At 37.4% G+C, this 15,244-nt stretch overlaps 1 protein-coding gene across 1 annotated transcript in view; it reads left to right on the plus strand.

Annotated features, from left to right (window-relative positions):
- TOP1 (DNA topoisomerase I) overlaps window positions 1–15,244 on the plus strand; it is a 98,749-nt gene that overhangs the window by 66,063 nt on the left and 17,442 nt on the right. The window contains exons 10-13 of the mRNA XM_063101068.1: window positions 461–582; window positions 1,876–1,998; window positions 9,748–9,935; window positions 10,221–10,365. Coding sequence (XP_062957138.1) covers window positions 461–582; window positions 1,876–1,998; window positions 9,748–9,935; window positions 10,221–10,365 — 578 coding nt within the window. The remainder of the gene's footprint in view (window positions 1–460; window positions 583–1,875; window positions 1,999–9,747; window positions 9,936–10,220; window positions 10,366–15,244) is intronic.

Here is a 15,244-nt window from a genome sequence, read left to right on the forward strand (position 1 = left end):
GATGCCTATTTCTTTTCCCCACAATTCCTTTCTTCCACTCCCTGCCCTATCCCCTCCTCCCCTTCTTGAACAGAGGCTGCTTAGCTTAGCAGTGGCAGGAGTCCCTCTGAGGATTTGATTTTTAAAAACCATTGAAGAGGTGTAAAGGACCCTGCTTGCTGAAAGGAAAAGGAAGAGTGGCTGGGCCTCCCCCAGGTCATCCCTGTCCTGAGCAGGCACCTGGGAACAATTAACTGGCATAGTCTCCAGAGAATGACCCAGGTAAATATCTGCTAAAGAGAAGGAGAATTTATACAATATAAATCAGTATGTTGTCTTTGTTGTTGTTACTATGCGTCACCAGCCCTTTATATACCTTGGGAAGATAAACCATTATCAAAGAAGTCATCTCCAGTGCTCAGTATTTATACTTAGAACATGAATACTACATCTCACTTTTTGGAACCACTTTTCCCTCTAGGTAAAGTCATGAAGCTGAGCTCCAAAGCTGAAGAAGTAGCTACGTTCTTTGCAAAAATGCTCGACCATGAATATACTACTAAGGAAATATTTAGGAAAAATTTCTTTAAAGACTGGAGAAAGGTATTGTGGCCATGTTTTAATACCCTAGTGCCTTGCAAAAATGTCGATCAAGTAATAAATAATAAACTATAATTTTACAAAAAATTCCCTGATGTAAAATTTGGGTTTTATGAATTTTGTTATATTAAAAGTTGTGTATTTTTTGGTCTGTTCACTTACTATATTATATAGGGTTTCTGTGCAACAAGAATACTTACATCTTTTTCTTCTCAGCTCATCTATATCTATAGGAGGGGGCTTATCAGATTAGGCCAAATAGAAAACTTTAGCTTCCAGTTGAGCAAAGGAAAGTCTGTCTCTGCAGGATCGCCTTCTGTCTGCTGTTGCAAAGAGAGATGTTAATCTGACATTCCATTCCCTCTTGATTCTTGCTCACTTGTTTTATGTACCTTCTGCCCTTGAAACCAAATATACTATATCTGCCTAGGTGATTCTTAAAAGTCTCATTATTCTCAATTTAAATAAAGTGGGCAGAGAGAGAGACTGAACTAAAGTTTACCTCCTGAGATAGCTCTAAAAATCAGATTTAGTAAGTGAATAGAGAAGGGGTAACATTTCTAAGAGAAAATGAGTATGGAAATATTTTTCTCATTACTAAAATGATATATATTCATTTTTCCCAAACTGGTATTCATATACCTAAGGATTTGTGGCAGTGTGCCAAGGAGCCTGAGAAATTACATAAGAATTAATCTTTTTCAATGATAAGTCATTTTAAACATTTTTATATGAAATACAGTCATCCCTTGGGATCCATGGGGGATTGGTTTCAGGACCTCACACTGATACCAAAATCCGTGAGTGCTCAAGTCCTTTATATAAAATGGTGTGTTATTTACATATAACCTATGCACAACCTCCTATATGCTTTAAATCATGTCTAAATTACTTATAATACCTAATACAAAGTAAGTGCCATATAAATAGTTGTTATACTATATTTAGGGAATATTGATAAGAGAAAAATGTCTTTATATGTTCAGTACAGGTACAATTTAAAAAAATTTTTGATTCATGGTTGGTTGAATCCATGAATGAGGAACCCGTGGATACAGAGGGCCAGCTCTACATATTTTATAACAGAACAAAGTAATAAAATTATATACTTTTCCCCAAAACTCACTGACTTATTTTTTTGTTTCTTGGGTTCTTTTCTTATAACTGATTTAGATTGGCTACCTCTTCAGACACCTTTGACTGAAAAAATGGTGCTTTGCTGTAATTGCAAAGAAACCTGAGGACTCATTAGCGTATTTACATTTTTTTCTTGTTTCCTCCTTTTCTTTTGACTAGGAAATGACTAATGAAGAGAAGAATATTATCACCAGTCTAAGCAAATGTGATTTTACCCAGATGAGCCAGTATTTCAAAGCCCAGACAGAAGCTCGGAAACAGATGAGCAAGGAAGAGAAACAGGTACTATGGAATTTGTTACACCTCTGGGGTCCTTGTCAGTAATGCCTGCAGCAGAAACCTCTTGGGAATTTTGGAATAGTGATTCATTTATTTAGTTTTTTTCTTAGTTCTGTGACATAACATTGACTTCAGTTATTTCACATGATTCTAGGCTAAAGATTTAGGATTTTCAGCGGAATAAAGTTTAAGTTTTTCTAAAGATTTTACTTAGACTGAAAATTCTGAATAAGCACTTTGTTCAGTAGCTCATTATAAGAACTCTGGTGCTCCATGGACCTAAAAACCAGTCAGTAACTCCAATAATATAGTATTTAAGGACAGACCTGTTCCACAGTGGCTACTGGATACTAAGGATTTAAGACAGATGAATTGATATTGGGCATGTACCTCTCTATTCTTTGATCTGATTTACTGTGGTATCTAACCACATTCATTCATCTCCGTCTTCCAGCCTTGGCCATAGTCATTCTGAAGGATCTTTCTAGTATGCAACTAGGATGTCATTATCTTCTACAGGCTGCTTGTTTTTGTAAATAAAGTTTTACTGGAACATAGCCACACCTACTTATTTACATATCACCTATGGCTGCTTTTATGTAACAGTGGCAGAGATGAGTGGTTGCAACAGAGATAGCATGGTCCTCAAGCCTAAAATATTTTCTATCTAGAAAAAGTTTGCCACAACCCTTGATCTAGAGAAATCTAGGCTAGAATTTTATTTTTTCCAATCAGAGATCCAGAAGTTAAGGATTTTAAGGAATTCTTTGTACTTTAAAGTTCTGTAGTTACATATTTATATGTAATTTAGGCCGTTGTATTTATATAACTCATGTTTTATGGTACCTTTGGCCCTCAGTTTAAAAATTAACGGGTCAGGAGCGAGGCCCAGGTGGGCTCCCTGGGTGGGCGGTGATCTGCACACCCTCCAGCAAAGAGCACGCATGGAGCGGTGGGAGGCAAAACACAATATCGTCTTCATTTTCATCTTTGAGATGTAAGCCCCTGATATTCAAAAAACTATAAGAAAGAGACGCGGCGGGGCCTGCAGGCGCACCAGAGCCTGCTCGGTCCCCGTGCACACGGGAGCGCGGGGCAACGAAGCGGTGGCAGAAGCGGCAGCGGCAGCAGCGGCGGCCAATGTAGGAGGCCTGCGAGGGGAGCGGCGCAGTGGAGCAGGACTCTGCAGAGTTCTAACCCAGAAGATGGTCCTCCCCAGATGTATTCCCTGGACTTTGGACATCCCCCAGCCTCTGAGACTCTGACATTGCATCTTCAAGACTGCATGCATCGTTTTCTCAAAATTGGATTATAAAGAGCTAATCTGAGCTGCAATCAGACAGATAATTAAAAAGCACAGCCACCAAAACTCGGAGGAGTTGGCAGCGGCGTAAGCGGCACCGGCGGTAGCGGCGCCAGTGGCAGCAGGGGGAAAGTGGCATCAGCAGTAGCGGCACCAGCGGCAGGAGGGGGTGAAGCGGCGGCAGCAGAGCCGGCAGCAGCGGCAGCAGCAGGGGAAGCAGCAGCGGCAGGAGCGACACCCTGCGGTACTGCCCCGTCACCGAACAGCCCGGCAGAGTCCAAGCTGACCAGAGAGGTGGCTCCCCGGAGAGGCCCAAGACCCAAGGCAACCACACACGCAAGGCACTAGTGGCCAACTGAGTAGTCACTGAGGTAGCCATACCAAATTGGCAACCACAGCAACATCTTAGTCAGTCAATAGTGTCAAACCTATGGACTGTGAAACCCCCTGCCACAATGAATAAACATCCAAGAAAAGATACAATAAATACGAAAAATCAAGAAAGTACACCACCCAAAGATAATAACTCTCAAGCTCTAGATCCTATAGAACAAGAAGCCCTTGAAATGACTAACAAGGAATTCTGAGTGATAATTCTAAGGAAACTGAATGAGATACAAGAAAACTCAGCTAGACATCATGATGAAAAGAGGAAAAGTATACAGGACCTGAAAGAGGAAATGTACAAGGAAATCAATGTCCTGAAAAAATATGTAGCAGAACTTGCCGAACTGAAGAAGTTATTCAGTAACCTAAAAAACACAACGGAGAGTTTAACCAGCAGGCTTCTGGAAGTTGAAGAGAGAACCTCTGAACTTGAAGATGGGCTGTTTGAAATAACACAAGCAGACAAAAAAAAAAAAAGAGAAAAGAATCAAAGGCATTGAAGAAAATCTGAGAGAGGTATCAGGCAACCTTAAGCACTCAAATATCCAAGTCATGGGTATTCCAAAGGGGATGAAAAAGGAGATTGCATTGAAAACATATTCAACAAAATAGTGGCAGAAAACTTCCCAGGTATAGGAAAAATCACAGATCTTCAGATCCAGGAAGCTCAACGATCTCCAAACGTATTCAACCCAAAAAGGTCTTCTCCAAGACATGTTATAGTCAAATTGGCAAAACTCAAACACAAAGAGAGAATCTTAAAAGCTGCAAGAGAGAAGCGTCAAGTCACCTATAAGGGAGCCCCAATCAGGCTAACATCAGACTTTTCATCACAAACCCTAAAAGCCAGAAAGGAATGGGATGATATATTCAAAATACTAAAAGACAGAGATTGTCAGCCAAGAATACTCTACCCTGCAAGATTATCCTTCCGAAATGAAGGGCAAATAGTATATTTCACAGACAAACAAAAACTGCGGGAGTTCACCACCACACGACCACCCTTACAAGAAATTCTCAAGGGAGTACTGGGTTTGCTTCCTGAAAAATAACTACCACAGCCATAACCCACCCCACCAAAATCAAAACCCACTAGTATAATAAAAATGGCATTCATGTAGAGAAAACAAACACACAAAAAGGCTATCTACAACCCAAGGAACCAAAAAATACAGAAAACAAACAGTAAATCAGAAAGCAAAGAACAAAAGACACCTAAGACAACCAAACAATAATCAATAAAATGCTAGGAATAAATCAACACTTTTCAATAACAACCCTTAATGTAAAAGGCTTAAATTTCCCAATCAAAAGACACAGACTGGCTGACTGGATTAAAAAGGAGGACCCAACTATATGCTGCCTTCAAGAGACCCACCTCACCCATAAAGACTCACATAGACTAAGAGTGAAAGGATGGAAAAAGATTTACCATGCAAACAGAAAAGAAAAACGAGCTGGAGTAGCTATTCTTTTATCTGACAAAGTAGACTTTAAACTAAAAACCATAAAAAGAGACAATGAGGGACACTACATAATGATAAAGGGACTGATCCATCAAGAAGACATAACAATCATAAATATGTACACACCCAATGCTGGAGCAGCCTGATTTATAAAACAAACTCTATTAGACCTAAAGAAGGAAATAGACACTAATACCATAATAGCAGGGGACCTAAACACCCCACTATCAATATTGGACAGATCATCTAGGCAAAGAATCAGCAGAGAAACACAAGATCTAAACAATAATCTAGACCAATTGGACTTGGCAGATATCTACAGAACATTCCATCCAACAACCTCAGAATATTCATTCTTCTCATCAGCACATGGATCATTCTCCAGGATAGATCACATATTAGGTCCCAAATCAAGTCTCAACAAATTCAAAAAAATTTGAATTATCCCATGTATTTTCTCAGACCACAATGGATTAAAACTAGAAATCAATAACAAACGAAATTCTGGAAACTATACAAACACATGGAAATTAAACAGCATTCTACTTAATGACATATGGGTCCAAGAAGAAATCAAGCAGAAAATCAAAAAATTTATTGAAACTAATGAAAATAATGATACATCATACCAAAACCTGTGGAATACTGCAAAAGCAGTATTAAGGGGGAAATTTTTTGCATTAAATGCTCACCTCAGAAGAATGGAAAGATGGCAAGTGAACAACCTAACACTTCACCTTAAAGATCTAGAAAAACAAGAACAATCCAAACCTAAAGTTAGCAGATGTAAAGAAGTCATTAAGATCAGAGCAGAACTGATTTCAAAATTGAAACCAAAAAAACAATACAAAAGATAGATGAATCAAAAAGTTGGTTTTTTGAAAAGATAAATAAAGTTGACAAACCATTAGCATGGCTAACAAAAAAAAAGAAGAGAGACGATTCAAATAACAAAAATTAGAAATGAAAAAGGCGATATTACAACTGATTCATCTGAAATACAAGGAATCATTCGAGACTACTATAAACAGCTATACGCCAACAAATTTGAAAATCTGGAGGAAATGGATGAATTTCTGGACACACACAAGCCCCCAAAACTGAACCATGAAGACGTAGAAAATTTGAACAAACCAATAACAATAAAGGAGATTGAAGCTGTTATCAGAAGGCTCCCAACAAAGAAAAGCCCAGGACCAGATGGATTCACAGCAGAATTTTACCAAACATTCAAAGAGGAATTGACACCGATTCTTTACAAACTTTTCCAAAAGATTGAAACAGACTCAAATCTCCCAAACTCATCCTATGAAGCAAACAACATCCTGATACCAAAACCAGGTAAAGGTATAACCGAAAAAGAAAACTACAGGCTGATATCCTTGATAAATATAGATGCAAAAATCCTCACTAAAATACTAGCAAACAGAATACAGCAACACATATGTAAAATTATTCACCACGATCAAGTGGGATTCATCCCAGGGATGCAAGGTAGGTTCAACATACGCAAATCCATAAATGTGATACACCATATTAATAAACTCAAACACAAGGACCATATGATCATCTCTATAGATGCTGAAAAAGCATTTGATAAAGTTCAGCACTCATTCATGACAAAGACCCTCTATAAGTTAGGTATAGAGGGAAAGTATCCCAACCTAATCAAAGCCATATATGATAAACCCACTGCCAATATCATCCTGAATGGGGAAAAGCTGAAAGCTTTTCCTTTAAGAACAGGAACTAGACAAGGATGCCTGCCCACTCTCACCACTCTTATTCAACATAGTGTTGGAAGTACTAGCCAGAGCAATCAGAGAAGAGAAGGAAATAAAGGGCATCCAGATTGGAAAAGATGAAGTCAAACTGTCCCTGTTTGCAGATGACATGATCCTATATATCGAACAACCTAAAGCCTCTACAAAAAAACTCTTGGAGTTGATAAATGATTTCAGCACAGTAGCAGGATACAAAATCAACACACAAAAATCAGTAGCATTTCTATTCTCCAATAGTGAACATGAAGAAAGAGAAATCAAGAAAGCCTGCCCATTTACAATAGCCACCAAAAAAATAAAATACTTAGGAATTGAGTTAACCAAGGATGTGAAAAATCTCTATAATGAGAACTACAAACCGCTGCTGAGAGAAATTAGAGAGGATACAAGAAGATGGAAAGATATCCCATGCTCTTGGATTGGAAGAATCAACATAGTGAAAATGTCTGTACTACCCAAAGTGATATACAAATTCAATGCAATCCCCATCAAAATTCCAAAGACATTTTTCTCAGAAATGGAACGAACTATCCAGACATTTATATGGAATAACAAAAGACCATGCATAGCCAAAGCAATGCTCAGGGAAAAAAATAAAGCTGGAGGCATAACACTATCTGACTTTAAACTATACTACAAAGCTATAATAAACAAAACAATATGGTACTGGCATAAAAAGAGACACACTGATCAATGAAATAGAATAGAGAATCCAGAAATCAACACACACACCTACAGCCATCTGATCTTTGACAAAGGCACCAAGCCTATACACTAGGGAAGAGACTGCCTCTTTAGCAAATGGTGCTGGGAGAACTGGAGAATGAAACTAGACCCATACCTTTCACCATACACTAAAGTCCACTCAAAATGGATTAAAGAATTAAATATACACCCTGAAACAATAAAACTTCTTCAAGAAAACATAGGAGAGACACTTTAGGAAATAGGACTAGACACAGACTTCATGAATACGACCCCAAAAGCACGGGCAACCAAAGGAAAAATAAACAAATGGGATTATATCAAACTAAAGAGCTTCTGCACAGCAAAAGAAACAATTAACAGAGTTAAAAGACAACCAACAGAGTGGGAGAAAATATTTGTAAAATATACATCTGACAAAGGATTAATATCCAGAATATATAAGGAACTCAAACAACTTTACAAGAAAAAAACAAGCAACCCAATTAAAAAATGGGCAAAAGAGCTAAGTAGGCATTTCTCTTAGGAAGATATACAAATGGCCAACAGACATATGAAAAAATGCTCAACATCACTCAGCATCCGGGAAATGCAAATCAAAACCACACTGAGATACCATCTCACCCCAGTTAGGATGGCTAAAATCCAAAAGACTCTGAACGATAAATGCTGGCGATGTTGCGGAGAAAAAGGAACTCTCATACATTGTTGGTGGGACTGCAAAATGGTGCAGCCTCTGTGGAAAATGGTATGGAGGTTCCTCAAACATTTGCAGGTAGATCTACCGTATGACCCAGCTATCCCACTGCTGGGAATATACCCAGAGGAATGGAAATCATCAAGTCGAAGGTATACCTGTTCCCCAATATTTATCGCAGCACTCTTTACAATAGCCAAGAATTGGAACCAGCCCAAATGTCCATCATTGGATGAGTGGATACGGAAATGTGGTATATCTACACAATGGAATACTACTCAGCTGTAAAAACGAATGAAATACTGCCATTTGCAACAACATGGATGGACTTTGAGAGAATTATATTAAGTGAATCAAGTCAGGCACAGAAAGAGAAATACCACATGTTCTCACTTATTGGTGGGAGCTAAAAATAAATAAATAATTTCACACACACACACAAAAACCGGGGTGGGGTGGGGAAGAAGACATAACAACTACAATTCCTTGAAGTTGATACGATAAGCAAACAGAAAGGACGTTGTTGGGTGGGAGGGGGAGAGGGAGGAGGGAGGGGTGTTTTGGTTAATGGGCCACAATAATCAACCACAGTGTATATCGACAAAATAAAATTAAGGAAAATTAAATAAATAAAGAAAACAAAAAACAAACAAAAATATGGGTTACAGTAAGAATGATAATTGCATTATGAAAACAGAATTTTTAGTCTCAGGTTAATTTCATACCCAGTATTCAAAATTAGTGAAATTTAGTATATTATTTCCTTCAGGAGTGTTTTTAAAAGTTAAAGACCACTTTGGAACTTTTGTTCTTGGAATAGAGATCTAAAGCTGGAGAGGTTTTATAGATATCACCTTGTTAGAGCCCCTGCCAAGTATACTTGTTGCCAGCAAGTTCTGAGGGTTTCACCCACAAGGCAGCAGGACATAGTTAAATTAAATCACTAATTATAAGATGGTTAAAGAGCCAGTAGAGGGTAAAGCGGCTCAAACCAGGGCTCAACCCCTCCCATCCCCATCTTTTTAGAGCAGGTATCACAAGGACTCTGGAGCTCTTCTTTTATGAGTCCCCATCATCTCTATCTCCTATTTTGACATGACTCAACAATATAATTTGAATTTGTAATGTTACACTTAAAAATACCCATACAATATTTATAAACATCCTTTAAAATATGAGAATCAGTTTGAATCTGTAGTCGAAGTCAATTTTTATAATTAGATCTTTTGAGAAATTTTATTGTATGTATGTTTCAAAAATCCACTAGAGGTTTTTCTCTATTTGAATTAATTTCTCAGTGATTTTTTATATTTTTCTCTATCTTAACCTGTTCTCCCACAAGAAATAAAAATATGTGAGTAGAGAATAGCAATTTGAATCCATTTGGAATAATTCCTTACTATTTTCCAGAAAATCAAAGAGGAGAATGAAAAATTACTGAAAGAATATGGCTTCTGTATTATGGATAATCACAAAGAGAGGATTGCCAACTTCAAGATAGAGCCTCCTGGGCTTTTCCGTGGCCGTGGCAACCACCCCAAGATGGGCATGCTGAAGAGACGGATCATGCCCGAGGATATAATCATCAACTGTAGCAAGTGAGCACAAAGTTTGTCTAGTGGGCCTGAAATGAGGCGAGGGCTTCCTTTCTTGTTGGCAATTGGAAATATTTCCCACATTACAGAGAACTGTTTGGGAAGGAGATACTTAAGAGCAACATAGTATTTCCACGTTTCTGTCTCCAAGTGTTTTTCAGGTATTGACTGTTAGGAAAGAAACTTGGAAATACATGCTTGGCAGATATATCCACTTCAGGTCATGAAGGCGAACTTGTTCTTCACTTCTCCTCATTTCACTGCTCTCCTGCTTTGTTATTTCCACAGAGATGCCAAGGTTCCTTCTCCTCCTGCAGGACATAAGTGGAAAGAGGTCCGGCATGATAACAAAGTTACTTGGCTGGTCTCCTGGACAGAGAACATCCAAGGTTCCATTAAATACATCATGCTGAACCCCAGTTCACGAATCAAGGTAAGGGGATAGCTAGGAGCTACACCAGTTATCAGTGCTGATAATCTGTCTTTTTGTTGAAATATAATGTTCTTGCCATTAGAATCACTTTGACAAATTAATAACCCTCCCCACTGAAAGAAGGCAAGTACTTTCATGGTTAGCATTACCTGGTGATTTTCCTATTATGTATCAATTATTTTAGTCACCTTGTAAATCGTTCATTCATTAATTTACAAATATTTACTGAAATCCCAATATGTGCCAAGCACAGTGTCCATGAGATTCATGTGTTGATAAACAAGACAGACATAATCCCTGCCTTCACATTGCTTACTGTCCAGTGGTCAGAATGTATGAAGAGTGTGGTAAATGTATATTGGCTTCTCTAACTCTCTTCCTCTTTCTCACCTTTCTTGGCTCAGAGGAATGGAATGTAATTGCTCTGAATCCAGAAACAAGTTGTAAAATCTAGTATCTGATATACTTCTGGCTTCCTAAGGTCTCATTTGGGTAGGTTCCACCAGGACGAGATAGGATGATATATGTGAAAGCACATCTTAAACTATGTTACATACCTGTGTGTTATTTATTGATACTGTTATTGAAAGGAGAAAGCTGTCTTGAGGGGAATCAGTTCTTGTTAGCCAGCTAGCTATACTCTGCTTTGGAGAGTCCCACAAACTTCCTCCCTTTGATATACTATGGAAACGTGAACAGCAACCTAAAAGAGAGATAGGCTTCACAAAAAAAGTCAAGTAATTAATTCTTTGTAGACTGTAACTATTTTATATGCAGAAGATTGGGACTAAGGACCTTCTTGATCCTGGTTTATAGGTTATTTGACATCTGTTAAGATGTGAAAGCCTCAGCTCAAAAGACTATGTAAATTGTCAAGACTAAACTACACATTTTCTAGCTTACAGCCTTGTGTTCTTCTATATATCGTTACTTTTCTAATGAAAAATATCCATCTATATATTTCCTTCAATTCAATTGGAAAATGTACTTTTTCTAGTTTAGAGTAAGTATAGAATCAGAAAGAGAACCCTCATGGTGAGCAAAAATCAAGTCATTTAAAGAATCATGTTGTATTCTTATTCTGAAATAGCACAAAACTGTGGGGCTAGAAAGGTGGATAAACAATGGTTTTAGCCCTGAAGTAATTTGTAGGCTGGTGGGCAAATCAGGTAAGAATTCAATTGTGTTAGAGGAAAGGTAAAAGTTAAATGCTTTAGATAAATAGAGCAGTTATTTCTAGCACTTAGAGATCAAGATCAACTTTATGAAAGAAGTTGAGTTACAGTTAGGACTTGAAAGAGATATTCCAAACAGAACTGTGTCATTGTAGACAGAAAAGAGGGTAAACACAGACTATGTTGAGGTATAGGGAATGTGAGAAGGAGTAACAAAAAGAATTATCAAGTGGTTATGGTTGCACAATATTGTGACTGTACTAAATGCCACTAGTGGTAAATTTTTTGTTATATGTATTTTACCACAATTTTAAAAATTATCAAAATAATGGATACTGTATGTTACTGTTAAAAAGCATTTTTATTTAAGTTGACATTTGATTCTCTTAACAACCATACCAAGCATATGCTAATGCCACTGTTTTATAGGTGAGTAACTTTAGTCTCTGGGAGGCCAAAAAACTTGCCCAAGATCCAATAGCTAGTAACTCTAACTTAATCTTAGATTTTTAGATCTTCAGTCTCCTCATGCTTTCCATTGACATCTCACTGCCAAATTATGGCCAGCCTTAAATGCCATGCTAAAGAGACTGGACCATGTTCAGCTTCTAATGAAGAACTTTGACGAACTTGGAACAAAGTCACATTTTGAACATAGCCTTGCTTCAGCAAGATTTACAGGCATTACCTGTAAATCACACCAATAAACATGAACTGTTATAAAGCTGCAAAGGAATAGTATAGGGGACCATTTGAGAGTATATCAGGGCACCTGTTCTGGACTCTGATGTTCAGGGAAGACCTTTCTGGAGAGGTAACATTTAAGATAAGATTTACAAGCTGAATAGGATTTTATCCTTGGGAAGAATAGGGGAATGGGTGTTCCAGACAGAGAAGAAAGAGCCTTTTGAAATCTTTGAGATGAGAAAGAGCTCGGTAGTTTTGAGGGCACAAAGTAGGTCAGCATATTTGGAATACAGTAAGCAAGAAAGAAGCAGGAGAGGAGAGGGAGGCAGGCCAGATCTTCAGATCCTGCTTTAAAATTTTTTACATTATCCTAAGTCCAAAAGAGAGTCACTGAACTAGGTTTTGAAGAGAGAAATAATGCCAGATTTGTATTTTGGAAATGTGTGACCTAATTGGAGAGTGGATAGGATGCAAAGGTGTAAGTAGGGAGATCAAGAGGAGGCTGTTGTAGTACTTACTCCCTACAAGAAGTGGTGATGACATAGACAGATGATGGCAATGGGGGATGGACAGAGGTGAGCAGATCCCTAATATATGTGTGCTGTGTACTCATGCAGGCAAGGATTAGAGTTGGTTGTAAGATCCTCTCTGAGGGTTTAGATAATGTTGGATAGGCCAGGTGGAGCACCTCAAGAGCAGAGAGGCAGCCAGTTTCATTCCAGACAATATCCAGGTGTCTGCTACACACAGTAGGCATTTGTGCAGTCATTTCTGATGATTATGATAGTGAACCTAGAGGTCACCCAAAGTTAGGCCCTGCCTAGAACATTATACATAGGGCAGAGTGCTTGACTCTAGTCAACTGAGATGGGATCCCAAGAAGCGTCATTAAAGGGTTGCAAGAGCGATACTATTAAGGGAAGAGAAATGTGATTTCTTGAGCTTGCTCTCAATCCTCTCTTAAGCTGTCTTCCACTCAGCAGAACAGTGAGATCTTCAGAGGTTGGGGTTTGACATCACCTTCAATAGTTTTTAGCTTTGTATTGCCACTGGGAGAAAGCATTCTCATTTTAGATTGGAAAAAAAAAAATGCAAGCATTAATTAATGAAATATTTTAAATATGTAGACTAGATAATAATGTAAAGAACACTTGTACGCCCACCATCTGGCTTTATCAGATCTATGTCCTATGTATTCAATTACTTTATTTCATAAAAAGTATTCTGATAAACACAACTGAAGGCCCCTGTGTACCATTCACCTTCTTCCCTGCAGATGAACTCGATGTTTTCATTCTTACGTATATTTTTTCTTTCTATGGTACATTTGTGTGTGCATAAACAATATGTAATATTGTTTTACAGATTTTGATTTTGAGTTAGGTATGTTATTGGAATCATTCTGCAACTTGTTTATTTCACTCAGCCTTGGTTTTGAAATTTTATTACTTGATATACATTTTTAATTCATCCATTTTATTTGTTGCATGGTATTCTATTACAAAAACTTTATTCTCTTGTTAAGAGACATTTAGGGTTGTTTTAGTCTCTTACTTTTATAAACAGTGCTGGAATAAACACATTTTCTTTGTGTATATGGGTAAAAATTTCTCTTAAAGATTCTTTATTAGGGGCTGACGGCGTGGCGCACTAGGGAGAGTGCGAGGCTGGGAGCACAGCCATGCAGGTTCGGATCCTACATAGGGATGGCCAGGGCGGGCGACACCAAGCCAAGGGTTGCAATCCCCTTACCAGTCAGAAAAAGGACCAAAAAAGAAAAAAGATTCTTTATTAGATATTTACAAATTATTCTCTGAAGTACTTCAGTTTACATCATACCTTCCCCTCCCCCAACCCCAAACAGTTTATACAAGTTCCTGTTTTTCCATATCCTTGCTAATATTTCTAAAGTTTTGCTTTTTCCATTTGGGTCTTTGATCCACTAGAATATATTTTTGTGTGTAGTATGAAGTTGAGGTTTAATATATTTTTTCCAAATGAATAAACAGTTGTCCCAGGACTATTTAGTTGTGTTACCCCCTCTGTCATATATGAGTACAAGGGTACTTCAAAAAGTTCATGGAAAGATTAGTATTATCTTTTAATTCCATCCTTCCATAAACTTTTAAAAGTACTCTCGTATCAAATATATTCTACATATATGTCACTGTTTCTAGGCTCTCTATCCTGTTTCATTTGTGTGTCCATTTCTGCATCAATAGCATACTGCCCTATAAAGTCTATTGAGTAGGACAAGTTTCTTTCATCTTATTCTTCAAAATTGTCTTGGCTATTCTTGGCCCTCTGATGTTTCATATTGAATTTAAGGTAAATTTATCAAGCTCTAATGAAAACTGTTGAGATTTTTATTGGAATTGCATTAAATTTACAGAATAGGGGAAACATTTGACAATATGATATGGGGTCTTCAGCCCATGAATATGTTATACCTCTCTATTAATTCATGATTTTTGAATGTATCCTCCAATATAGTTTTGTAATTTTCTCCATTGAGGTTTTACATATTTATTAAAACTTTATTTCTTAGAGACCTTATAGTTTTTATGGTTGATGTGAATGAGATTCTTTTTCTATTATATTTCTGGTGGTTATTACTGTAGTGGTAATCCTTCTAATATTTGAATATTGGTCTTATATCCGGCAACACATACAAGAGTTGCTCAGAGTTCTGAACTCTTACTAGTACTAAAAGTGTGTTTTCACAGTTTCTATGTAGACAGTTATAGTACTAATAAATACAATTTTAATTCTTCATTTCCAGTTCTTAAATCTTATACAAGTATTTCTTTTGCTTAAGTTTTACTTTTTATTTTTAAACCGTCATTCATAAAAACCTAATTCAAGGTAGTCAACAGTTGTCAAAGCCATGTATTTGATTAATTTCTGTAATCGGTGTTTCTTGCATTTCATACCTTCTGAGTTGTCTTTTCTTGTTGAAATACACCCTTTAGTGTTTATTTCATGAAGATTCAGCACTGGCAAACACCTCTATTTGT

This window comes from Cynocephalus volans, chromosome 1 (assembly GCF_027409185.1).
Source record: "Cynocephalus volans isolate mCynVol1 chromosome 1, mCynVol1.pri, whole genome shotgun sequence".
Classification (NCBI taxonomy): Eukaryota; Metazoa; Chordata; class Mammalia; order Dermoptera; family Cynocephalidae; genus Cynocephalus; species Cynocephalus volans.